The sequence below is a fragment of the Cnephaeus nilssonii genome, assembly GCF_951640355.1.
Source record: "Cnephaeus nilssonii genome assembly, chromosome: 13".
Taxonomy (NCBI): Eukaryota; Metazoa; Chordata; class Mammalia; order Chiroptera; family Vespertilionidae; genus Cnephaeus; species Cnephaeus nilssonii.
The window spans coordinates 3,496,586-3,522,851 of record NC_137084.1 but is presented as its reverse complement, the minus strand read 5'-3'; the positions used below and the strand labels follow the sequence as shown (position 1 = coordinate 3,522,851).

The 26,266-nt window shown below is 57.8% G+C and overlaps 2 protein-coding genes across 3 annotated transcripts; both read left to right on the top strand.

The window, feature by feature from the left end:
- Nucleotides 1-2,898: 2,898 nt before the first annotated feature.
- Nucleotides 2,899-11,617, top strand: TUT1 (terminal uridylyl transferase 1, U6 snRNA-specific). 2 transcript variants are annotated; one of them, XM_079788082.1, is made up of 9 exons: nt 2,899-3,026; nt 4,692-4,882; nt 5,717-6,032; nt 6,203-6,303; nt 7,343-7,812; nt 8,406-8,515; nt 8,650-8,760; nt 8,900-8,992; nt 9,377-11,617. In XM_079788082.1, the coding sequence occupies exons 1-9, from the start codon at nt 2,945-2,947 to the stop codon at nt 10,531-10,533; spliced, it is 2,631 nt and encodes an 876-aa protein (XP_079644208.1). In that variant the 5' UTR covers nt 2,899-2,944; the 3' UTR covers nt 10,534-11,617. The 2 variants fall into 2 exon arrangements, with proteins under 2 accessions (XP_079644208.1, XP_079644209.1); XM_079788083.1 differs by lacking the exon at nt 2,899-3,026 and adding an exon at nt 4,304-4,610.
- Nucleotides 11,609-20,768, top strand: EEF1G (eukaryotic translation elongation factor 1 gamma). Its single transcript, XM_079788084.1, has 10 exons — nt 11,609-11,753; nt 12,799-12,957; nt 14,135-14,198; nt 14,347-14,489; nt 14,965-15,108; nt 16,456-16,585; nt 16,908-17,112; nt 19,948-20,120; nt 20,202-20,326; nt 20,536-20,768. Exons 1-10 carry the CDS (start codon nt 11,742-11,744, stop codon nt 20,692-20,694), a joined length of 1,314 nt encoding a protein of 437 aa, XP_079644210.1. The 5' UTR covers nt 11,609-11,741; the 3' UTR covers nt 20,695-20,768.
- Nucleotides 20,769-26,266: the final 5,498 nt, after the last annotated feature.

The following is a 26,266-nucleotide window of genomic DNA, read 5'->3' as shown; positions in this document are numbered from 1 at the left end:
CCAAAGGCACTGTGATTGGGGAACTCCTTTACGAGGGCTGGTTCAGGCGGCAGGACAGTGCAGCAGGCAGTTCTGTGCAGGCTTCTCCCTGACGTGCAGTTCGTGTGAGAGGCTCCTGCTAGCCTCTGTTTTTTTTAATTTATTTTTTTTTACTTTTTAAAAAAATATATTTTTCATTGATTTTAGAGAGGAAGGGAGAGAGAAACATCAGTGATGAGAATCATTGATCGGCTGCCTCCTGCAAGTCCCCCACTGGGGATTGAGCCTGCAACCCCAGCGTGTGCCCTTGATCATAATCGAACCTGGGACCCTTGAGTCCGCAGGCTGATGCTCTATCCACTGAGCCAAACCTGTTAGGGCTACTTTAAAATATATTTTTATTGATTTCAGGGAAAGGAAGGGAGAGGGAAAGAGATAGAAACATCAATGATGAGAGAACATTATTGATCTGCTTCTTACACACTCGCTATTGGGGACAGAACCCACAACCTGGGCATGTGCCCTTGACCAGGAGTCAAACCTGGGACCCGTCAGTCTGCAGGCTCTATACACTGAGCCAAACAGGCTGGTGGGGCTCAGTGGTTGAGCATCAACCTATGAACCAGAAGGTCCCCCCGGTTGGATTCCTAGTCAAGGCACATATACGGGTTGTGGGTTTGTAAACGAAAAAACAACACATTGAGCCGAAACCGGTTTAGCTCAGTAGATAGAGTTTCGGCCTGCAGACTCAAGGGTCCCAGGTTCGATTCCGGGCATGTACCTTGGTTGCGGGCACATCCCCAGTAGGGGGTGTGCAAGAGGCAGCTGATCGATGTTTCTCTCTCATTGATGTTTCTAACTCTCTATCCCTCTCTCTTCCTCTCTGTAAAAAATCAATAAAATATATTTAAAAAAAAAGACCAAAAAAAATTTATACAAAAAAACCCCAAAACATTGAAACCTTTAAAGAATTTTAGTGAGTTTATTTGAGCCAAACTGTCGACATATGCCGGGTAGCAGAACCTCAATGAACTGAGATAATGCTCCGAAGAATGGCGGGTTACATTTGTATTTATACATTGCAATCAAAGGAGGGACATAGGTGGGTTACATGAAATTCATTGGTGACGGATTAAGGAGGTGGGATAAAGCAAAGCTTTTTATCCAAACGTGCCCCAGGGGCTCCAGAAAAAAGGGAAGTTACAAGTTACCCAGACATCTCACAGATATGTTATCTTAGAGGCAAAAAGGCAAATGGGCTCAGTAAAGAAGATCCAAGTTGATCTTTGTCTGGGAAGATAGCAGCTTAGGAATGACTACCCACTATAACCTGTTTGTAGTTAAATATTTAATTTTCAGACCATCTTTTGTGGATATTTTAGGTCTCTGAGTTTTCAAGACTGTCACACAGGCCTCCCCTGAGCTTGTCAGGTTAGCAGGTGGCTCCTTTCGTCCACAAGTTCTATCCCCAGTGTGGAGCGTACAGGAGGCAGTTGGTAAATGATTCTCATCATTGATGTTTCTCTCTCTCCCTCTCCCTCTCTGAAATAAAAAAAAAAAAAGGAAAAAAAATATAAAATTTGAGCCTTAGCTGGTTTGGCTCAGTGGATAGAGCACTGGCCGGTGAACTGAAGGTTCCTGGGTTAAAAAAAAAAAAATTGAGTCCAGCCCTGACCCATGTGCTCAGTGGTGAGAGCATCGGGGTCATGGGTTTGATGCCCGGTCAGGGGCACGCCCAGTGGGGGGCACATGCCCGGCAGATGTCTCCCTCCCTCCCTTCCACTCTCTCTGAAAAGCAATGGAAAAAATAACCTCGGGTGAGGAAAAATACATTTGAATCCAGTCAGCCACCAGAAGCCATAGTAGCTGTCTTCTTTCTCATGGTCTCCACACCGCAGCAGAGAGATCAGAAGTCTATCACGTGCTCCCGGGACACTTCCTTTAGAGATGGGCATAGCCTCAGCAGTTGTCACTTGCTCAAGGTTACAGACCTTGATGCTCTCCACAGGCCACAGCTCTGAGCTGATAACTGCAGCCCGGGCTGCTTCGCCCCTCCGCCCTCCGCCCTCCGCCCTCCGCCCCTCCGCCCTCCGCCCCTGCTCTGTCTCATGGTCCCTGTGCTGGGGCCTCCCCAGCTCCCTCACCCTCCTCGTCCTGAGCTTGCACTTGCAGTGTCAGTGTGAACTGACCACTCACTATACTAGCCTGCCTTCCCCTCCAATGCCTGTTACTCAGGTGCCGCCAGAGTAGGTTCCGTCCGGGCTTGAAGTGGCGGGTGGCTCCGGCCCCCCAGGAGTGCAGCCCACACTGCGGAAGGAAAGCCTTGCTCATCGGTCTGGCTGTGGCCCCTTGGAGCCTGGAGGTGACGGGGCGGGCAGAGCGCCCCAACCAGGGCTAGGAAGCGGTCGCAGAACACCGTTTTGGGGGAGGAACGAGGGCAGAGAGAGCAACCACAGTCCTGAGGTTGGGAGTCCAGGGACCGCGGCCGGTTTCGTGGGGCTGCTCACCCGCCGCCTTTGTTCTCCAGGGAAAGCCAGGGCCGAGGATACAGCCGCGCGGGTCTCTACGGCCCCGGGGAGCAGAGCACAGCCTGCCCCGGCCACCAGCTGGGCAACGCGGCTGTCACTCACCCCGCGCCGGCCTTTGTGTCTGTTGTTATGAATATTCACGATCTTTGGGCCAATCAGCACCGGAGCAGCTCAGCACACCAATCGGCTCACGGCATGCAGATGAGACTCGTGGATGGGCGGGTCTTCCTAAAGCCCAGAAAACTTAACCCCCGCTGGAAACGGAACCCTGAGTCGAAGGGACCTGGTTTCCGGAGGAGTATGCCTACACGGGCTAACCGCCTTACGTCACTTCCTATTGGGCTGGCGGAAGTTGCTTCCCAGCGCGTCGCAATTTGGAAGAGCGAGCTCCGCTGGTGGCGGAAGTGGTTGCATTTGGTCGGTACCGGGTAGTCGCGATGGCGGCGGTGGGTTCGGATGTCGAGTCGCTGCCTCGTGGGGCTTTCCGCTGCCGCCTCTGCCACGTCACTACAGCCAACCGTAAGCGGTGGCTGGTGAGGAGGGGTGGTTGTGGGCTCTCGTCTTCGGGTCCTAGCGAAAGTTAGGGTTACCGGTCAGAGTTCTTGCCAAGTGTCGATCGGTAGAGTCGCCCACCTCCGTCTTCACGCCGTCCGTCCCAAGGAATTGGAGTGGGGAAAGCCCCACCACCTCCAGCCTCCTTCCCACTGTCCGAAACCTCCCATTTTATCCCCTCTGACCGCCACCTGCTGCGCATCCGCTGTGTGCCCGGTGTTCCGCTGGGCTCTACGGTGGGAGAGCGGATTCGGAAAAGCAGGAGCACACCATCTGGAGATGGAGACCATTTCCGTGCTCTGCAGATATGTGTGGGGACCTGTGGGGCCGAGAGAAGGTAGGAATCGAGTCAGGGAAGCCCTACAGAGGCGAAGAAGGCTGAAGTAGCATGACCGGAAGGTGGGTTTCTAAAAGTGGACAAGGTCCTTGTATGACAGCACAGGGCGCCCAGTGAAACCTCAGGTTTGACCTGTGAAGTCAGAATCATGATGTTCCCTGAGCAGGATCTTCCTTTTTTTCCCTTTTTCTTTGTGAATGGCACTGCTGCTATGTCCCACCAGGGCCAGCCGGAAAGCCAGTCTTCCCTGGCCCCACACATACATGATGACATCCAGCAGCTGGCTCAAGATGTAATAAACATAATGGCAGCGAAACTTTTTCTTCCTGCCCCACGTACCAGACTCCCTGCCAAGTGCTATGTGAACAGTTCCTGTTTGTTATGTGCTGTGATTACCTCGATTTTATATCTGAGGAAATGGATGCACAAGAGAGTTGCCCAAGATCTCGGCTTCATTGAGCTGGGATTTGAACTTGGACAGTGTGGCTTCACATCTTGCATTTGTAATCTTAATACCATACTCAGAGATGACCCCTGGGAAATAGTCTAGGGCAGTGGTCGACAGAGCCAAATATCAACAGTACAACGATTGAAATTTCTTTGGAGAGCCAAATTTTTTAAACTTAACCTTCTTCTTTTTTTTTTTTTTAAATATATTTTATTGATTTTTCACAGAGAGGAAGAGAGAGGGACAGAGAGCTAGAAACATCGATGAGAGAGAAACATCAATCAGCTGCCTCCTGCACACCTCCTACTGGGGATGTGCCCGCAACCAATGCACACGCCCCCGACCGGAACCGAACCTGGGACCCCTGAGTCCGCAGGCCGACGCTCTATCCACTGAGCCAAACCGGTCTTGGCTAAACTTAACCTTCTTCTAACGCCACTTCTTCAAGATAGACTCGCCTAGGCCGTGGTATTTTGTGGAAGAGCCACACTCAAGGGGCCAAAGAGCCACAGTTTGCCGACCACGGGTCTAGGGTCTTGATATATTTAGTTCTATATGTTATTTGGATGAGTTACCTATTTGTTTTGTTTTTTTACAATTTGCCTGCATTGCTCTTCCTAGCACTTACAGGTGGTTTAAGAAATACTTGTAGTCAGTTCTCCTGGGAACCACTTGCAATGCACTATGTGTAAAGACAGACAAAAGAGGAAGCAGAGGAAGCCAGGAGTTTGCTTATCCAAAGCTCACACTCCCTGTGGCTTGGAGGGTCAGTAGGATTTAGGCGTGCAGGTAACAGGCACACTGAAGAGCGAATTTGGATGTTTTTGTTTCACGTTGGTCTTGGCAGGACCCAGCCTGGATGCCCACTTGGGAGGCCGGAAGCACCGGCATCTGGTAGAACTCCGAGCTGCCCGGAAGGCTCAGGGCCTTCGAAGTGTGTTTGTCAGCGGCTTCCCCCGGAATGTGGATTCTGCTCAGCTTTCTGAGTACTTCCAGGCGTTTGGACCCGTGGCCAGTGTCGTCATGGATAAGGACAAGGTGGGATGAATGTGTCTGAGGGTAAATAACGAGTCCGGTGATCCACACACCAAAAGAAGTGAGGAACCAGGCGTCCGTTGTGGCTAGTTCCTAACGCGGCTTGTCCATGGACGAGTTCAGCTTTGTGAATACCGCCCGACTTGAATTTTCTCAGTTCACCGGGGTTAGTCACTGGGGTACTTGTTGGTTGTTTACTTACTCAGTCAATCTGTTATTTGCCAATTGCTTGTTAACTGCTAACTGTGTACTAGGCACTGCTTAGAGCTGAATTTTTAAAAAATGGTTCATTATGACACATGTCCCCAGTTTCCCCCACCCCCTTGCCCAGTGAATATCTTTGAACTCAACCGCGTGATAGCAACACCTCTATCATATTGCTAGTATTCTTAGATGGTGCGTTAGTCAGAGGTAGTTATGTTTCCATCTAGCAGAGTGTTGATTGTGTGGATTCTTCATCTGTGTTAAAGACTAATTACAGCAGGGACGTGAGGGGATGGGTCCAAGTATAACCAGTGACAGCACGTTATTGGGAAGAGTGGGACAATGGGATAGGTCAGTGGTCGGCAAACTCATTAGTCAACAGAGCGGCAGTTTGCCGACCACTGGATAGGTAAAGTGAGACTTTCAGAGGCCGACTGGGGTGAGAGTAACGTGTGGGATCCCAGTGAAGGAGAGAATTGCTTGTCCAGATGTTTCCCGTTGCTCCAGAAACAGCAAGCAGATATTCCCAGTTCATAGGGTGCTCCTGTCGAAACTCCCGTGCCCACTGTCAGACCATGTGTTTGGGTTCTTGGCTGCAGACCCGTCACCCCTGCCCCTGTTGTGATTTTCCAGGGAGTGTTTGCCATCGTGGAGATGGGGGACGTGGGTGCCCGGGAAGCTGTTCTGTCCCAGCCCCAGCACAGCCTGGGGGGACAGCGCCTGCGTGTCCGGCCACGGGAACAGAAAGAATTCCAGAGACCGGCCTCCAAATCTCCCAAAGGAGCGGCCCCCGACAGTCACCAGCTGGCCGCAGCCCTAGCCGAGGCCCCGGACGTGGGGGCACAAATGGTCAAGCTCGTGGGGTTGAGGGAGCTGTCCCAGGCCGAGCGGCAGCTTCGGAGCCTCGTGGTGGCGCTGATCCAAGAGGTCTTCACAGAGTTCTTCCCTGGTGAGCCCCCTCCTCCCGCCCGAGCCACCTGTGCTGTCCTCCCGCCGGCTTCCTCAGTGCTCCTCAGCCAGCCGTGTGGACGTGGCTGCTCTTCGTTCTCGTGCCCCGTTGTGTGCCTCCGCTCTTTAGCCCCCAATGTCTCCTGACCTTCTTCTCTGCTCGGCACCCAGGCTGTGTGGTCCACCCTTTTGGCTCTTCCGTAAACAGCTTTGACGTCCATGACTGTGATCTTGACCTCTTCCTGGATCTGGGTGACTTGGAAGAGCCCCAGGTGAGCGACCAGGGTGGTAGTCAGTGGGAATGGCTGTGTGACTGGGCAAGCGGGTCACCTCTCAGGCCTTAGTTTCTCATCTGTTAAATGGGGATCGTAGGACCTGCCTGAAAGTTACTGTAATTCGAGAAATGGGAATGTGGATGTGGATTGATATGCAAATGAACTGACATGAAAAAACCCAGATTTCAAAATGGCATGTATGATATTTTATTTTGGGGAAAAGAAAAAAACCGAAAACATATATGTATATATATATAATAGGACATATAGTAAGGTCATTTTTGGGTTATGTTTTTTGCTTCTCTGTATTTTTTACCATCTAATGTCCAGATTCTGCTTTTGGAATGGGAAAGGGTTATTACTTTTTTCAGAGTTGTAAGTTCACAGCATAATTAAGCAGAAAGTATAAAGTTCCCATCTATCTCCAGCCCCTCAAAAAGGGTTACTTTTAAAAGAAAATTTCTTTTATCATTGTCTCTACACACACACATACACACACACACACTCACATACACTCACACACACACACACACACACTCACACCCTCACACCGTGTTTCCGAATCACTTGAGAGCAGGTTGCACACACCACGCCTTCACCCTGTACTGTCCCAGCGTGCACTGCCTCGGAGCCGAGGGGCTGTCGTGTGTGCAGAACACGGTGCAGTTATGACGGTGAGGGAATGTTACACTGAACGCGTGTCAGGCTCACAAGACTGTAATGGGCAGTGGGCAGTACCCACTCCCGTCTCGTCAGCACCCTCACGGCTGTGTTGTCGCTTTAGTCTTCTTTCTCCTGGATGTTTCTCTGCCTTTTTGGCCTTTTTGGACAATGACATTCCTGTTTTATGTCATTGGAAGGTTATTTTTAGTGAAAAGAAAATGATTGTGAAGATTAAATGAGTGATAGGTATCAAGTCCTTGGAATAGGGCCTGGCACACAACGAGCAGTAAGTCATAGTATGTTCTGGGGACGGAATGTTCCTTGGTGAGGGGGCAGCAGGACAGCAATTCACTCAGCTCATTCCCATCCACAGCCAGTCCCCAAGGCTCCAGAGTCTCCGTCCTTGGACTCGGCCCTCGCATCCCCGCTGGATCCTCAGGCCCTGGCCTGCACCCCAGCCTCCCCTTCAGACTCGCAGCCTCCAGCTTCTCCCCACGGCTCGGAAGCCCTGGACTTTGAAATCCCTCCCTCCTCCTTGGCACCCCGGACTCCGGACTCGGCTTTGGCCTCCGAGACCCTGGCCTCTCCCCAGTCCCTGCCTCCAGCCTCACCGCTGCAGGAGGATCGGGGAGAAGGGGAGCAGGGGAAGGCTCTGGAACTGGCAGAGGCCCCGAAGGGGGAGAAGACCGAGCAGGGGGCCATGCTGGAGCTGGTGGGGTCCATTCTTCGGGGCTGTGTTCCTGGAGTGTACCGAGTCCAAACTGTGCCCTCTGCCCGGCGCCCCGTGGTCAAGTTCTGCCACCGGCCGTCCGGTCTCCACGGGGACATCTCCCTCAGTAACCGGTACCTGCTTCGGGGTGATTGGGAAGGCCGGCTGAGCATTCGGGGTGGCTGAGCAGGGAGCCTGGTGTGGGGAGCTCCTGCACCTGCTGAGCCTCGAGGCTGTCCTTGCTGGGTCCCGTCCTCCTTCCTGCCACTCCCTCCTGTCTGGCCGCCATTTCCATGTTCATGAAGTGGGGGTTTGGGAATGCTGTTTTTAAGGGATTTAGAAAGTTTCATGGTTGGATCGGTTTGGGAAATGCTAAGTTAAACGCAAATAGGTTTCTCCCTTCCCTCCCTTTCCCCCACTTCCTCTTTCTCTCTCCTCCCCCTCCTCTTTTCTTCCTTTCCTCCCTCCCTCCTGTCTTCCTTTCTCTGCACACGGAAGGTTCTGAGCAGTCTTACATGCTCTGCTCCGTGGATGTCTGACACGGGCATACAGGGCGGGTAGCACGCGGCGTTCTTGGCAGAGCCTCCCACAAGGCCCGTGTGTCAGCAGACACTGCGGGAACCCTCTCTTCGCCCTGTTCCTGGCTCCCCTTCCCAAGTCCCAATGAGAGCTGGGGAGATACCTTCAGAGGGCTCCTGCGCCCTGACATCCTGTCCCTCTGTCCCAGGCTGGCCCTGCATAACTCCCGCTTCCTGAGTCTCTGCTCTGAGCTGGATGAGCGGGTGCGGCCCCTGGTGTACACCCTCCGCTGCTGGGCTCAGGGTCGAGGGCTGTCAGGTGAGAGCGGCCGGCCCTAGGGCCGAGTTGGTGTTGGGGCAAAGGAGGGAGGCGGATACAGAAACCGGGGCTGAGGAGGCCCGCCCAGCAGGGGTCGGAAGCACCTCTAATCTCATGAATTATCATTTCCCCAGGGAGTGGCCCCCTTCTCAATAACTACGCCCTGACCTTGCTCGTGATCTATTTCCTTCAGACCAGGGACCCTCCTGTGTTGCCCACTGTGTCCCAGCTCACCCAGAAAGCAGGTACACCACCCTCCATCTCGTTAGCGTCATCTCACCTGCTGGGATTGGGAGCTCTGTTATCACCCCTCTCAGTTCACCCCCCCCCCCCGCCCCCCGTCTTCCAGCTTCCAGGCTGACCCTCCCCTTTTCTCTCTCCCAGGTGAGGGTGAGCAGGTGGCGGTGGATGGTTGGGACTGTAGTTTCCCCAGAGATGCCTCGAGACTGGAGCCCAGCACCAATAAGGAGCCCCTGAGTGAGTTTGGGGTCTAATAGATGTTAATGGCAACAGTAGGTAACATACACCCACAGTTCCTGGGGGCCGGCGTGGCTCTCACAGCGGCCTGGGGTCAGCTGGTGTTACTGCCACTCAACAGATGAAGAAACCGTGTCTTGGAGTAATGGGGGGGGGGGGGGTCCCACTGCTGCCAGGGGAAGGAGCAGCATCGGGAAGGACGGACGTTGCTAGGGGCACAGCGCGAGCTTGGCCTCTTGCTGGTAGGGCTCCGAGAGGCCTGGCTACTGGCACTGGTGAGCTCCTTGAAGGGAAAAGGAAGTCCTGCTAAGTGAATGGCTCTGGTTCAGGGCCTGGCTCCCTTCTGGCCTGAGTAACCCCCTTTCCCTGGTCTTCCCCCTCCAGGTTCCCTGCTGGCCCAGTTCTTCTCCTGCGTGTCTTGCTGGGATCTTCGAGGCTCACTGCTGTCCCTCCGGGAGGGCCGGGCGCTGCCCGTGGCAGGGGGCCTGCCCTCCAATCTCTGGGAGGGCCTGCGTCTCGGCCCCATGAATCTCCAGGACCCCTTTGACCTGAGTCACAACGTGGCAGCCAACGTAACCAGCAGGGTAGCCGGGCGGCTACAGAACTGCTGCCGAGCCGCAGCCAGTTACTGCCGAAGCCTCCAGTACCAGCACCGATCTTCCCGGGGTCGGGACTGGGGGCTGCTCCCCCTTCTGCAGCCCAGCTCGCCTAGCGCCCTGCTGTCTGCAACCCCCATCCCCTTACCTCCTGCTCCCTTCCCCCAGCTCTCTGCGGCCCTGGCCCAGGTGTTAAGGGAAGCATTGGGGTGCCAGCTAGAACAGGGAACCAAGAGACTGCGGTCAGAGGGAGGTGGAACTGGGGATTCTCCCCGGGAAGGGCCATGCAAGAGACTGAAACTAGACAGACAGACAGAAAGCTCCGAGCAGGGGGAGCGGGAGCAGGAGCAGCAGGGGTGTGCAGGGGGCCGGAGCGAAGAAGGGGTGGAAGAGATGGTTGTAGAGGTTGGAGAAACAGCGCAGGACTGGGCCCTGCGGAGCCCGGGGCAGCCCGGGGCGCCTCCCCTGCCGACCGCACAGCTGCTAGCCACTGGAGAAGGGGAGCAGCCGGGCCACGCGGTGCTGGCAGAGCAGGGCCCCCCAGGACCTCCGGCGGCCCGAGAAGGGTCCCCGGTTGAGACAAGGAAGGGGGCACCGCGCTCTCCAGTGAGCTGGCGCTGTGCCTTGTGGCACCGAGTGTGGCAAGGGCGGCGGCGGGCCCGAAGATGCCTGCAGCAGCAAACCCAGGAAGGCGCCGGAGGCAGGACGGGCACGGGGGCGGAGTGGCTGGCGACGGAGGCTCGGGTGACCCAGGAGCTGAGAGCACTGGGCAGTGGCGAACAGAGGCCAGAGGCTGAGCCGCTCCTGACCTTCGTGGTGTCTGCCTCCCAGGCTGACCAGGCTCTCACCGTGACCCCCCTCCAGGACTCACAAGGCCTGTTCCCTGAGCTCCATCACTTCTTACAGGTTTTCCTCCCTCAAGCCCTCCGCAATGTCCTTAAGTGAAGCCAGGGACCCCAAAGGGCAATAAAGCTGCTAGTTGAATACTCGCTCGTTTCCTCTAGTTTCCACCTGGTAACGTCCTCCCACTCCCCAGCCTCAACGCAGCCTTCTCAGAGGCCTTCCTGGCCGCCCTTCCAGCATTGACCGCACTTGGACGGAGTGGCTAGGACCCTTTGGTGCCAGGAGCCCCCTCAGAGCGCTGGATGCTGGGGGGCGGGTACCGCACAGCGGCTGTGGGAACAACCGGCCTGCCTCCATTTACCCGCAGATCGTCAGACCTGGGCATGGGTCAGGGCAGCCCGCTCCGCCTCGGTGCCAGGAGGTGGGCAGGAAAGGGCCGCTCTCCCTGGGCCCCTCCTGTTCGGGCCTTTCTCCTGCAGGAACAGCACCCCCAGCTGCAAGGCGGTCCAATGGGAGAAAACCAATTTAACAAGTTTCAGACGTGGGCTGGGATTAGACGTTTATCCTCTAAAAACGCAACAGACCCCGCCCCGCCACGTGTGGCTGGAGGCTGAGCTTCGTCTGTGCAGCAGGAGGCGGTCGGTGGATGCCGGCCAGGGCCCAGGCCGGGTTGCGGGCTGGAGCCCCAGGGGGAGCGTGCAGCAGGCAGCCGATGGAGGATTCGCTCTCATCAATGATGTTCCTCTCTCCCCCTCTCCCTTCCTCTCTGAAGTGAAAATAATTTTAAAACCACACACCAGAGCGGTTAAAAGGAATTGGTACGTCGCCACTCCCAGGCGGGGTTTCCGCTCGTCACCCAAACACGTTGGGGTTTGGCGGAGCCTCCCATCAGGTCCCTGGGCCCCGGGCCTCTGACACCGCGGCCGGAGGGGGCCCCAGCACCCGCGCGCACTCGGGGCCGGGAGCTGTGCCACGCAGCCGCCCAGGGCAGCGGGCGGCCGGCCGGTCCCCCGTCCCCTCTCCGCGCCTGCTCCCGCCTCGTCGGGACTCCCATTGGCCAGGCCTGAGGGGCGGGTCAGCCAAGTAGCTCACTGCGCAGGCGCGAGCTTCTCCGCGCCGACCCGCAGGCCCCACCCCTTTTTCCAATTTCGCGGCCGCGGTCGACAGAACTGTCGTGCGTGTGCCTTCTATGCCGTCCTCGCTTTCCGGCCGCCGTTTCCCCGCGGCTCCTCGCTCCCCCCCACCCCTTCTCCGACGGCTTACTTTGCGGCAGCACTGAGCGCCCCACCCCCTTTCTCTGCGGAATCACCATGGCGGCTGGGGTAAGTTTGCCGGCTCGGGCCGTCCGGGTCACCCTATCCGGCGCCATCCTCTGCCCGATTGCGACCCGCTGGCGTCAGAGGGGTTCTGGAGCCGAGTGGGGAGCTGATCCGGGGCCCAGAGGCCGTACTGTTGGGGAGCAGGGCTTCCTGGCCCCGGGGAGAAACTGATGCTGAGGCTGTGGGAGGCCAAAGAGTTGGGATGGCCTGGGTTCGAGGAGAAAGGAGGCGCCGGGTCCTGGCCGTCTGGGGCCGGAGAAAGGGGCTCAGGTTCGTGGCCTCCTTGAGACGTGGGGTCCGGGCAGGTTGGCAGAACTTTTGCGGCCGTTTTGTGGGGCGATAGCCGGGACAGGCTGGAGGGGAGGGTCTTTGTGGGCACGTACTTGGCCGCGGTCAGGGCTCGTCCCGCCGGGAGGTTTGGGAGCGGAAAGACCTCGACGTGGGTCCGACCAGGGGGACCTCGCTGGCCAGGTTCCTGGAAGGAGCGGGGGCACCACCAGGCAACTCGCTGCGGGACGGCGCCGGAGCGACGGCCTGCGCGGCCGGGGAAGGGAGGCTTCCGAAAGGGAGGCCGAGGTGGTTTGGGAAGAGAAGACCCACTCGGCCTCTCCGCGGCTGTTCGGGAGGGACTTGGTCGGGGGGTGCGCCCTGGACCGAGGGGGTGCTTTGGAAGTGGTGGGCGGCCCAGCGGTCGGGTAGGCAGGCCGGGTAGCATCAATGAATGAAAGACGGGCTCTGCGGAGCGGGTGGTGTGGGTCCGTCCGCGGACGGAGCCCGAGGGAGCTGGAAGCTGTGGACTTCATGCTTCTGAGGATGTCCTTAGGGAAGGTCAGACCTGTCAGCAAGCTTTATTTAGCAGTCGGTGTGTCTGTCCTCTGTCGGACTCTGGTTACACAAGACGGAGAGCCGCCGCACTTGGGTTACCAGCCCGAGGGAAAGCGGGCGCGGGGCAGATGGCGCCTCTCCGGGGAAGTCACCCCGGGCGCTGACGTTTAGGGCTGGGGCCCTGGCACTCGCGCTGACACCCTGTCCCCTCTTCCCCGCGCAGACCCTGTACACGTACCCTGAAAACTGGAGGGCCTTCAAGGCCCTCATCGCCGCGCAGTACAGCGGGGCTCAGGTCCGCGTACTCTCCGCACCACCCCACTTCCACTTTGGCCAAACCAACCGCACCCCCGAATTTCTCCGCAAGTTTCCTGCAGGCAAGGTGAGTAGGGACCTGGGAAAGGCTCCTTGGTCCTGAGAACCCAAGTGGCTGTAAGAGTCTATCACTTTGATGATGGCCTCCATCTTTAGAGAGATTTCAAAACACCCCTCCCCCCCCCCATATTTTAGTGATTTTTTAAAAAAACGTTTATTTTGAGCTCCGCTGGTGTAGCTCAGTGGTTGAGGGTGGACCTGTGAACCAGGAGGTCACAGTTAGATTCCGGGTCAGGACACATGCCCAAGTTGTGGGCTCGGTCCCCAGTAGTGGGTGTGCATTGATTCTCTCACCCAGGTTTCTCCCTCTCCCTCTGTCTCTCTGAAATCAATGAAAATTATATATTTTTAAAATCCTTTTATTTTGAGATAATTTCAGATTCCTCTGTAGTGAAAAGTAATAGTCGATTGTAACTGAAAATTGTAAAGATGATTAAATAATAAAGAGCTATTCAGTGACACTGAACAGTTCACAGGCTCACTTTGGAAGAGAGAATGACTTTTGACTGTTATCAGCGAAAATGTGTCAGGTATGAGCAGGATTCTTTCCCCACGGGCGTCAGAGGGCCGAGGAGCCGTCCTCAGAGGAGAGGCCGTGTGTGGGGAGCACTGTTACAGACGTCGATAGAAGACGTGGCTTCTCACCTTTCGCTTATTTGATTGAGGGATTTTCTCCAAATAGCTGATGGTATCTAAGTATTTCGGGTTCCTTATGTGAGTTCAGGCTGTCAGGGATGCCAAGGTATTCAAATATTTTTGGTTTTTGAGTTTTAGATAATATCAAGAGTTTGGTTAGCAGGGGTTGTCAGCCTTATATAAACACTTTCCTCCAGAACAATTTAGTTCCTGGGATTGGCTAGTAAAAAATGACTGTGTTTCACTTACCTTTTCCCCCCTAAATCCTCATCCGAGGATATTTTTCCCATTGATTTCCAGAGAGAGTGGAGGTGAGGGAGGAAGGGGAAAGAGAGAGAGACAGAGACAGACATTGATGTGAGCAAGACACATGGATTGGTTGCTTCTCATACACGCCCCCATCGGGGCTGGGGATCCTGCATCCGAGGTATGAGGTACGGACCCTTGACTGGGAATTGAAGCTGAGAACCTTCGTTCGGAGGGCCAACGCTCTAACCACTGAGCACCCAGCCAGTGTTTCGCTTACCTTTTGACGGCTTTGTCTGCAGGTCCCAGCATTTGAAGGTGATGATGGATTCTGTGTGTTCGAGAGCAATGCCATTGCCTACTACGGTAACTTGGAGTTGGCTGGGGGGGTGGGAGGGTCTGGAGTGGGGGGTGTAGGAGAGGATGAGGGTGAGCTGGAGTGGAGAAGGAGAGGACTCTTCGGGGACTGGTGTTGGCGTGACCCCAGGGTCTGACCTGCGTCCCGCCTCCGCAGTGAGCAATGAGGACCTGCGGGGAAGCAGCCCAGAAGCCGCAGCCCAGGTGGTGCAGTGGGTGAGCTTTGCCGATAGCGACATCGTGCCCCCAGCCAGCACCTGGGTGTTCCCCACCTTGGGCATCATGCACTACAACAAGCAGGTGCGTCTTGGACGTGGAAGAAGCCAGAGGCGGGGTGGTCAGCTCCGGTGTCAGGCAGGCTGAGAAAAGGGGGGGCCATGCCAAGAATGTGTAACAAGGCCCTGGTCTGCGGCTGTGAGTTCGGAGCCCTGGGCCGTTGGTGGGGGGAGACCCGTGGAGGGGGTCAGAGAAGGGGTTTCTTCTGCAGGAAGGTTCTAGCAAGTGACAGGGGCGTGGTTAGGCCAGGTTCCTCCTCTGAGGTTCCTCCTAATGTGCATAGACCTGATCCGGTGGGCAATGGGGAGGAGAGGGGAGGGGAGTCCGCCTGCACCATGAAGAAATGTAACGTGGCGCTTCGCGTGGGATACATTTGGGAGGATCCTAGACTCCGGCCCCATTGAGAGCGGGTGGGATGGGTAAGTGAAGTGGCCTCTTAGTTCAGTAATTGGGGGGAGGGATTGATCGTCACTGATAAGTTTGATCAATGAACCCACAGGCCACAGAGACTGCGAAGGAGGACATGAGGCGGATTCTGGGGCTGCTGGATGCGCACTTGAAGACGAGGACCTTTCTGGTGGGCGAACGGGTGACGCTGGCTGACATCACAGTTGTCTGCACCCTCTTGTGGCTCTATAAGCAGGTCGGTCTGTGACGAATCAGCTCGGCAGAGGGTGGGTGGGGTTGGAACCCAAGAGACAAGTCTTCGGTCCTCTATCCTGATTTGAGGACTTGGGTGTGAGGGGCTCTGAGGGAGCCCGGGGGCGGGGCGGGGGCGGGACTGCCTTCCTTTCAGGAAGCTGGGGTGGTCTGTGCCCTTGGCGTCTGTGTGGGCCTAAGACGATGCTTGTGAAGCCGGCTGTGCGTCGTTGTGAAGGCAGGTGGGGGTGGCCCTAGAGCTGGAAGCAGAGCCAGTCAGTGCTGGCCTCGTTCTGACTAGTTGTCGGTAGACGGGGGTGTGGGAATCCTGGTCCTTTTCTTCCTCTGTAAACTGGAAACCCAGGGGACTGATCACCACAGTTGAGGTTATTGGGGCAAAGGAGATGACATGGTGCTGGTTCCTAAACAGCAGCTCTCGGACTGATGCTGGTCCACAGTAGTGTGATGAGAGCAAGGAAAAAGACCTGCTTCGTGCCAGACCCCATGCCCAGGCCTTACAGGGATCGGCTTGGTGTGGCCTGTTGTGGGGGTCACGGTGGGGTAGGATCTGAACCCGAGTAACTGCAGAACCTCACCACGGAGCTGGCACTGCGCCTGCCTCCACCGCTGATCTGGGCAAACTGAAAAAAGGGGCACATGAGCCCTGCCAGTGTCTCGATGGCTGAGCATTGAACTCTGCACCAGGAGGTCATGGTTCGATTCTCCGTCCGGCCGCATACCCGGATTGTGGGCTGGATCCCCAGTAGGGGGGTGCAGGAGGCAGCCAATCAGTGATTCTCATCATTGATGTTTCTGTCTCCCTCTCCCTTTCTTTCTGAAATACAAAAAACAAACATTTTTTTAAAAAATGGTAAATGAGTTTTTAATGAAGCTGTTTAATTGAAAGGTCTGTCCGTTATTCTGAAATAATCTTTTTGCTGTTGCATATTTTCTACTTTATTTATTTGACAAAATGAGTAATTGATAGCCTTCTGTTGATCCCAACCTTAAAAAAAAAGTTATATGTCAACACGTGGGATATAAAGGTTGGAAACTCGGTGTGAAATGTCTTGGCAAAAGGAGTGAGGCCCCATGCGAATGCTGTTCCCACCAAATAGATTCTTCATGAATGGGGTGGAACCAAGCGTCCATTGATTGGACTGGACCACCTTAAAGAGATTAGGAAGGGGGGTGGGGGTCGCCCTCCAGGGTAAGCTGGTGTCTAGGCAGCCGCTGTCGGGGGGAGGGGATGGAGGAACTCGGGGGTAGGAAGAAGCCTCTGTCTCTGGCTGGAACCTTGGGGACCGGTCCCCCCGCTGACTCTTCCCACCCTCCCGGCCTGTCCTGGCAGGTCCTGGAGCCGTCTTTCCGCCAGGCCTTCCCCAACACCAACCGCTGGTTCCTCACCTGCATTAACCAGCCCCAGTTCCGCGCCGTCTTGGGGGAGGTGAAGCTCTGTGAGAAGATGGCCCAGTTCGATGGTGAGTCTGAGGAGGTAGGGCAGCGAGCACCCCGTTGGGCGGGTTTGCGCAGTCTCGGCCCCTGGGCTTCCTGTCCGTCTGTGGGCGCCGTGGGCCCAGCGTGTAGGCCGATGTTGTGTGAATCTTGTCTTCCTCCCGCACTCACTGGTGTGTGTTGACGGGGATGCCGTGCCCTTGTGGCTGAGGGCCCTGCGCAGGGACGTGGTGGCCGGTGGCCGAGCCTGGCTCCCGCCCCGCCGTTCTCCACGGCCCCGCTTGCGGCCGCTTTGGAGGGCAGCGGGAAGAGGCCGAAGGCTGACTTTTCTCCCTTCCTCTGCGCCAGCTAAAAAGTTTGCAGAGAGCCAGCCTAAGAAGGACACCCCCCGGAAGGAGAAAGGACCTCGGGAGGAGAAGCCGAAGCCCCAGGCCGAGCGGAAGGAGGAGAAAAAGGCCGCTGCGCCCGCGCCCGAGGAGGAGATGGACGAGTGTGAGCAGGCGCTGGCGGCGGAGCCGAAGGCCAAGGACCCCTTCGCTCACCTGCCCAAGAGGTGAGGGTATGGGGAAGTGGGGGGAGGGGGGCATGGGACCTAAGAGGGCCCCTTCTCACCTGTGTGGGTCCTTGGGCCCAGAATTTGAGGTCATTCATACAAAATTAAAGGTGTGTTTTAGTTGGCAAATAAGGTGGCTTTCTGAGTTGAAGAATTGGGTGAGTTTTGAAAGAGAAAGTACGTTCTAAATGCATCCAGTATCGGGGGGTTCAGAATTCCCTTTCTGCAAGGAAGCAAGCAGGCAGGCGGAGTTGGGGCGGAGTCACTGGTCTTGGGAGTGCTCGGCTGAGACCCTGGGAGCTCAGTGAGGTGCGCGCTGCTTGGATGCCTCGGCCTGAGACGTGCTCACATTGGGGGGGGGGCGATGACCGTCGCTGCATGGGGCCTCTCTGGCTCATTGTTTCCCAAAGGGGGGGGTCAGCCCCTCAGGAAGAAGGAAGCAGATGGGGTGCTTGTCTGTTTCCTCTTTTCAGTAAATGTGGGGGTTCTTGGAGGAAAGAATATGGTAAAGGGAGGTTTTTGGTGTAAAAAAGTGGGCACTCGGTGCCCTCCCAGGGCGGAGAGACTGAGGCAGCAACTCCATCTCACATCCGGGTTTGTTATGGTGCACGTGCTCGCCGCGGGGCAGGTGCTAGGGGCTGTGTAGGAGGCAGGGTGGGTGGGGTACAGGGTCACCGCCCAGGTCAGAGGAAGATGCCTTGCATGCTTGCTGCGGGCTGGGACCAGCAGGCCTGGGGCGTAGGGGTGGGGTCGGTCGCCCTCTGGGCTGGCCCGAATCCAGCTGGTTCTGCCCGGAGGGTCCAGTGTGGTCGTGCCATTGAGGTCTCTCCACAGTCATCACGTCTTCACTCGCTGCCCAGTCACGGTGTTAGACTCGCAGGCGATGGGGAATGTCTTTCTCGCCCCCCCTGCCGTCCTCTCAGCCGTGGGTCTGGGTCAGCGCGGTCGGACTCCCCGTCCACGTGGCTTTGATGTGGGGTAGATGGAGGGGCGAAGGGGCATGCTCTGTGCCGGTGGGAGGTCAGCTGCTGCTTTCCCACTCGGGGCACGTGGAGAGGGGCTGAGATCTCAGGGCCCGGGCTCCGCACGCAGCTGCTCTCGGCAGTGTGCCCCCTGGAGCTGATTTCCTGTGAACCCAGCACAGGGCAGGCCAGGGGTGAGCAGGACTCTTTCCCATGTGACTGCCACGCTTTCTCCTAGTAGATTCCTGTGGCTATGCTCATGGGATAGAGCAGCATTGCCATGATCTGAAGGGGGAGGATCTGTGTGTGTCCTTCTTCTGTATGAAATGGCTAAACAGGAAAAAGCGAGCAGGAGTTTTGGTGTGTAAATGAGCTGTGATGATAACTAACCCAAATTACATAGGCTGTTGTAATACAGACACTTAATTATTAGCTAGAGATCGTCACATATGTGACCCTGGGCAGAAAGGAAACCAGGCAGTGAGCTTGAAGTCTTTAATCAGCTGCGTTCTTAACGTCTTGAGAGTGTTTGTAATGCCTGTTTGTTGGCTGCCAGGATGATTATTAAACTTATTGATTTTAGAGAGGAAGGGAGAGAGAGAAACATCAATGATGAGAGAAAATCATTAATTGGCTGCCTCCTGCACACCCCACACTGGGCATTGCCCTAACTGGGAATCGAACTGTGACCTCCTGGTTCATAGGTCGACACTCAACCACTGAGCCATGCCGGCCCGGGCTCTCCAGGACTTTTAATGTCACAGAGGTAATGCCTGCAAAGACCAAGACCATCATCACTTGTCCAGTTACTTCTGGTCTGTGTAGGGCTTCCAGCTAGCTTGTTTCAGGAGCTGTTGAGAGCTGGGGTGGGTGGGGGATTCTGGTCATGAATAATGACCATGGCTCAGGAGGGTGTGAAATGTCCCGTCCCATTTGTGGGTGGTGGACGGGGAAGAGCTCAGATGAGGTCTCTGGTGTTCAGGAAGGAACCTGGGACCTGGGGTTCAAGGACAGGTTCTCTGCTTTGCTCCAGTGCAGCCGGGCAGGGCACACACTAACCTGGTCTGTGAAGGGGGGAAGGTCTAACACTGGGCTTTGCTGTAAGGAGTGAAATAGGTGGCAACTCGTGGCATTATTAATACTAATGAGTAATTGAACCAACAAACATTCAATAAGGGGGCTTCCTAGGTTCGTGGCACATGTATGCAGTGGGGGGGTTATTTAGCCATTAAAACATTTGCAAGGAATTCTCAGTAGCATGTCGTAGTATTCAATGAACAATTTGTAAAGGCACAAAACTAGCTATATCATCTTTGAAAGATTGTGGAATTTTTCACAAAACATAAAAAACACTAGTTGTCTTGTTCGCTGGGTTTGTGGGTGGTTTTCTTCAGGCGCACGTGTTTTTTCGATTGGAAAAGAGAGAACAGCGGGGTGGGGGGGCTGGAATTCCTGGCTCCGCGTGCCAGATGCTTCGCAGATAACCTGCACCTAAGGGTTCAGCAGCACCTGAGCTGGTTTCTGGGCAGAGTGACTCAGGACGGGGCGAGGCCCTGGAGCACACTACACTCCCCGCTTAACCTCGCTGGCATTAGTGTGTCACCAGGAGCCTGAGCGATGGGGGAAGACTCTGAGTCACGGACTCAGTGTGACTCATGGAAAAGAGCCCTGGGAGGGGCGGGCCAGGAAGAATGTCCTCCCGGTGCCTCCGCTAGGGGGCAGCAGCTCGCCGTGCCTTTCCTGGGCGCGGCTCCCTGGGGTCCCACCCTCCGCGTGCTAAGCATACTCGGGCTGGGGGTGGGGAGCCCGTGGAAATGCCCTTGGCTTCTTAGGGGCCTTCTCCACGCCGACCCCGATGTTTGCCTCCGCGCAGCACCTTTGTGTTGGATGAATTCAAGCGCAAGTACTCCAACGAGGACACGCTGTCGGTGGCGCTGCCGTACTTCTGGGAGCACTTCGATAAGGACGGCTGGTCCCTGTGGTACTCCGAGTACCGCTTCCCGGAAGAGCTCACCCAGACCTTCATGAGCTGCAACCTCATCACTGGTGAGGAGAGGGCGCGCCTGGGAAGGGAAGGAGGGCAGGTCCTGGGATCGCAGAGGCCGAAGGTTCTCCTCGCTCCTGCAGGAATGTTCCAGCGGTTGGACAAGCTGAGGAAGAACGCCTTTGCCAGTGTCATCCTCTTTGGAACCAACAACAGCAGCTCCATTTCTGGGGTCTGGGTCTTCCGAGGCCAGGAGCTTGCCTTTCCGGTGAGGAAAGGGCGGGGGCGGAGTGTGTCTAGCGGGGAGGATGCGGCCCACCTCGATCCCGGCTGATGGGCGTGGAGGGGCCTCCCGGAGCGGGTACCAGAAGCAGCTGGCATGTTCCCAGCGGCCTTGGGACCTGAGCTGGGAGTGACAGGTGTGAGACCGTGTCTGGTAGCCTGACCACATGCTTCTTACCTGGCTTTTCCCCGCAGCTGAGTCCAGACTGGCAGGTGGACTACGAGTCCTACACGTGGCGGAAGCTGGATCCCGGCAGCGCGGAGACCCAGACGCTGGTGCGAGAGTACTTTTGCTGGGAGGGGGCCTTCCAGCACGTGGGCAAAGCCTTCAATCAGGGCAAGATCTTCAAGTGAACACCTCTGGCCATCGCCGGGCTGCCTGCCCCGTCCTCCAGGGAGCTGGGGTCATTAAAGGAAACTGAACATCAGCCCTGTCCGGTGTGCTGCTCGGAGGGGGGGCGGCTTCTGGGGGGAGTGCGGGTGGAAGCAGGGCGTCCCTGCGGCTGCTCCCCGCGCAGGAGAAGCCGAGAAGCCGCAGGAGCAGGCCTGGCCTCAGCTCCGGTTCCCGCCCCGCCTCCTGTGATGGCTGTCTGCCAGCTGGTGGCTGGGTGGGCGGGACATGGGGCTTTGTGACCACCTGAGTCTTGGGGACCAGATTCCCCGCGAGGTGAGGGGAGCATGCCCACAACGTGGAGGGAGCGCAGGTGCGCAGTGTGCCGTTTCCGCAGCCGCCCTGTGAGCGAGGCGCTGGGTGCACGGGCCAACAGGAACGGTGTCTGAACGCCGACTGCGGCCCTGCTCTCTTTCTAACGAGGGGTCAGAGGTTTAACGACTTGCCTGCGATGACCTTTTTTAAAAAGATATTTTTATTGATTTCAGAGAGGAAGGGAGAGGGAGAGAGATAACAAACATCAATGTGAGAGAGAATCGCTGGTTGGCTGCCTCCTGCACGCCCCACATGGGACTGAGCCTGCACCCCGGGCCTGTGCCCTGACCGGGAATCAAACCGTGACCTCCTGGTTCAGAGGTCGACAACCGCTGAGCCATGCCTGAGCCATGCCGGCCGGGCTGTGGTGACATTTCTTAAGTGGTAGAGGCAGGATTTAAACCCCTTCGGTGTCACTAAAGCCTGGAAACGCCCTGTTGCGACATAATTGTCATCCAATAATCCTGCTCAAATCAGGGTTACTGTTTTTTCTCTTTTGAGCTTAGTTTTTAAAGATTTATTATTTCTTTTTCAACATCATTTTTTTAAATCCTCAATGAGGGTATTTTTCCATTGATACTTTTTAAAGAGTGTGGAAGAGGGAAAGAGAAATATCGATGTGAGAGAAACATCGATTGGTTGCCTCCTGTGCTCCCTGGGGCCTGCAACGGAGGTATGTGCCCTTGACCGGAATCGAACCCATGACCCTTCCGTCTTCTATCCACTGAGCCACACCGGCTGGGGCAAGCTTAATTTTTCTCCTCTGCAGGGATTCTTGCCCTGCTCTGGTCTTTTCTGAAGAGCATGGACCTCCCTATGAAGTTAGCTCAGGTGAACGTGGAGGCATTAGATTCCCGTTTTGAAGCACGTGCAGAAGCAGCGTTGGCTGCCTGTGGTATTGAGGCTGTGGTTTTCCGGGTGTTTTTTCCCTCTAAGCCTGGGGGCGCGGGCTCCTGGCTTCGGAGGGGAAGCGGGACCTTTCCGGGTGCTGAGCCACTGCGGGCTTCGGGGTAGAGCTTAGCCAAGCTGGGAACCGGGACTGCAGTGGGTTAGGAATCCAGCTGGGCGAGGACGGGCTGGTTCTTGCTGTTTGCTCCTGGCTCTCCTCTTGCTCTCAGTCCAGACTTGCTGCCTGTGTTGCATCTGAGCCTCTGGCTCCTGGGGGATAGGACCTGAAAGCGCTAATGCGGCTGCGCCCTGAGCTGGTGGCTGGGGCCTCACTGAACCTGTCTGACTCCCGTTCCCACCACACCCTGCTCTGCTTGGGTAACCTTCCCCGCCTCCTGGTCCCCTTAGTCTCCCCAGGAGCTGACGGTGTAGGCAGGGGAGACCAGCCGGCACGGGGGTTTGAGGGGGCAGGCCTGAGAGGCCCAGGAGTGGAGCCCAACTGGAAAGGGGCCGTGCCTGCCTGGTGAGCCGGACCCTGGGCGGCAGCAGCAGCAGCAGCAGCAGCAGGCCTGGCAGCCCCTGTGGCTTGGCCGGCTCTGGCCTGGTGGCCTGGGACCCCGCCTCCTAGCCCGCCCTCCCCCTCCCACCCCCAGTCTGCAGGAAGAGTGACTCATCCACACCTCCTGCCTCCTGTGCCTCTAGCTCTGGCGGTTTGGTGAGGAGGGTGGCAGGGTTGGTGGTTGGGGCCAGGCCTGTATTTGGGGGAGGGCCAGTTACCCACAAGCAGAGGCCCGAGGGGAGGGGGTTGTGGCCTCCAAAAGGGTGAGATGGAAGGACCTCTCCCTTGCCCAGATGGGCAGGCTAGAAAGGTTAACGGGGGGGGGGGGGGTGCGGGTTGGGTTTGTAGCGGCAGATGTGGGGCGGGAAAGAGGGGAAGTACATCTGGAGCCGATGCGGCCCCGCCCTGCCCCGCGAGGCCTGAGTCACGGCTGCCCCTGCGAGCCCATCCTGGTGGGCCAGTGGCTCCCCCGATCCAGCTCTGATTGGGGGCGCGGGCTGGCCGTGGGCAGCCAGTGAGAACCTGCGCCTGGGACACCTCCGGCTGCTGGGCCACTTCCCCACGTGCCACCCGTGCGCCACCAGGGGCTGGCATCCCTGCACACAGCGTGGTCGTGCTGCGTGCCCACGCCCGCAGGAGCTGGGGTCTCAGGCAGGGGGAGGGGTGCGGTGAGGTGTGGCCAGGGGGGCTGAGAGCAGGGTGTGGTTTGGAAACGGGTAGGCTGAGGGAAGGAGAGGCTGTCTTACCCTCTTATGGGCAGATCCTCAGCCTCACAAAGGGATGGGCGTCGGGTGCACCTGGGCGCAGGTACACGCTTGCAGGGCGGGGAGTGGGAGGGGGCTCGGCGGGAGCGGCCTCAGCTAGGGGGGGCCGGGAGGGAGATGCTGGTGAGGAGCAGCTATTTATTTCAGCTTTGTTGGCGCTTCTGGCTTCAGTCACTTAAAAAGTCAGACGCCTTTCAAGTTCTTCCAGGAGAGACCTACAGCGGCATCTGCTCGGCCTGCTGCGACCGGAGCGGGACAGCTGCTGCTCGTGGGCCAGACCCTCCCGCCGCGGCCTACGTGCCCCAAATGTGCCACTTCCCCTTTCGAGAGGTGGGGGAGGGTCTAGAATGTTGAAGGGAGAGGAATGAAGTGCTTTGGAGGCCCCACCCAGGCGTTGCTGAGAGTAATACTGTGTTTTCATGGCAACCGGCACTGTCCTCGGAACCCAGCACCGCCTCCCCCGCCCCCGCCGTCCCCGCCGTCCGATGGGTTTTGCTGGGTGGCAGTGGCTTCCCTGGCTCACCCCACTGGTGTGCCCACAGGACACCGCATCTCCCCCAGCGTGCTTGGTCCTGCATGTTTGTAATCCTGGGGTACCCCCCTTCCCTAGCCCCCTAATGCTGAGGAGCGAACGTGTTGGCTCCTGAAAGGTTAGACAGACCACGCCACCTGCTCCTGTCTGTTGGCTCTAATCAGGCTGGCGTGGCTCCCGGAGGAGGCTGGCGTTTTACTGCAGCGCGGTTCCTGGGGTGTCCCGGTGCCTCGGCCCCCGGGGGATGGGCGGGGTGCGGGACATGGCAGTTGCTGGCCAGCAGCACTCCCATCTCTTGTAAGAGAATTCCTTGTGCAGGTGGGACCAGGTCAGTGGCAAGGCCATCGCCGATGACCTTAGATGTTCCCGGCTGCGTTTCATGCCTGTCACCCCGCCCCTCTTGCAGCCCCGCCCACCTCTGCTCCCCATTTCCCCGGGATTCCAGCGGGAGCCTATTTACACCGAGGGCGCGGCCGCAGAGCAGGGGCTGCTGGCCAGGCAGGGTTCGGGGCTGTTTCTGATCGGATCTCCCTGGAATGTGCCTCCCTCCGGTTCCAGCTGCCCCCTCCCCGCCGCTGCAGGAGCAGCTGGCCTGGGAGGGCCTCCTGCTGGCTCAGCCCTTTTGCAATCATCTGGCCGCCTCTCGGGGACCAGGACGGGGGTGGCCGAGCCGAGTGGTGGCCGCGGGGACGTGGCGGAGTGGGGGAGCCAGTGGAGGAGGCCGGGGCAGAGGGAAGGGAGCACTGTGCAGGCCGGGGAGGCGGTGTGAGGAGCTTGGGGCGTCCATCCGAGGAAGTGGGCTGCACTGGGCTTGCCACTTTTTTTTAATTTTAATATTTTTCTTGATTTCAGAGAGGAAGGGAGAGGGAGAGGGAGAGATAGAAACATCTACGATGAGAGAAAATCATGGACCGGCTGCCTCCTGCACGCCCCACACTGGGGACAAAGCCCGCAAAGCCTGGCATGTGTCCTGACCAGGAATCGAACCATGACCTCCTGGTTCAGAGGTCGATGCTCAGACACTGAGCTGCGCGGGCTGGGCTGGGCTTGCCACTTGGTCGGTGTGAGGGAAAGTTGGCTGCAGCGGACCCTGGCCAGCCGAGCCGGGGAAGAGCCCCGTTTCCCTGACTCACAGGGCCGCCAGGTGCTGCTGCCCGTGGCCTCTGTGGGGCTGAGTCACCGGCTGCTAGGGTGTTGGCTGCCCTGCGGTGGCAGCGCCTGAGCCCGTTCACCCCTCCCGCGGCTAGCACGGGGGTCAGCAGACACACCCCTTCATCCCACTCTCTCCTCTTTGACTCAGACACAGAATGTCCCTCCTGCAGCAGGCCTGTCACCCAGGAGGAAGCGAGCCCGAGGGGAAGTGACTTATCAGGGCGCATGCTGGTCTCTGCAGCCCCTGCGGCCACTCACTGAGTCACGTTTGCCCTAAGAACAGCGGGGGTAGCATGGCGGATGGAGCTCCCTGGTTCGGGCAGCAGGGAGAGGGTGGCGTTGGAGGCAGCCTTGACCGGTAGGAAGTGTGCGAGTGGAGGAGTCCCGGGGCAGGGGCAGGGGCAGGGCAGCCCTCGGACCCCAGGCCTGGGGCTGGGCGGGCAGAGGGCACGGGGTGTAGAGCGGCCAGGCTTCCAGTAACAGGAACCTCAGCTATGCGGTGACTCAGGCCCCGGGCAGCGAGGCCCTTCCTTCCCCGCTCGCTCGGCCCGATTTCCTTAACCCAGACTTGGAAGTGTCAGCGGAGGACCAGGAAGCCGGGCTGCTCCCTTCCCCCGGGAACCGGGAAAGGCAGGGCGAGGGGAGGATGGGAGAGAGACCGACCCCAAAAAGGGGCGGGGAGGCCAGGCTCCCTCTCGGGGCCCCCCCGCCGGCGCCCTGGCCCTGGCCCTGCTGGGGAGGGAGCGGGCGGGCGTTGGCTGCTCCGATCATTCCAGCTCCCTCCCGCGGCTGCTGTTTACGAGTCGGTCGGCCCAGTCCCAGCCCAGCTCTAAGCTCTTCTCTTCTCCCGTCCTCCCGCCCTCCCTCCCGCCCTCCCTCCCTCCTCACACAGCCTCATTCAATCACGTCTGGCCACTTCTTTACCTTAGTCCCGGACCACATTTCCTGTTATCTTCTCGCTCCCGAACATCCCCACACCCACAGCGCACCCGCCTCTGTGGCCTTCTCTCGCTGAGGCTTGGAATCCAACCATCCGTAGTGGCCTGTCCCCCCCCCCCACGCCCTCTCTGCCCCCCACGCCCTCTCTGCCCCCCAGACCTCTCTGCCCCCCCCAGCCCTCTCTGCCCCCCAGCCCTCTCTGCCCCCCAGCCCTCTCTGCACCCCAGCCCTCTCTGCCCCCCAGCCCTCTCTGCCCCCCCAGCCCTCTCTGCACCCCCAGCCCTCTCTGCCCCCCAGCCCTCTCTGCCCCCCAGCCCTCTCTGCCCCCCCCAGCCCTCTCTGCCCCCCAGCCCTCTCTGCCCCCCCAGCCCTCTCTGCCCCCCAGC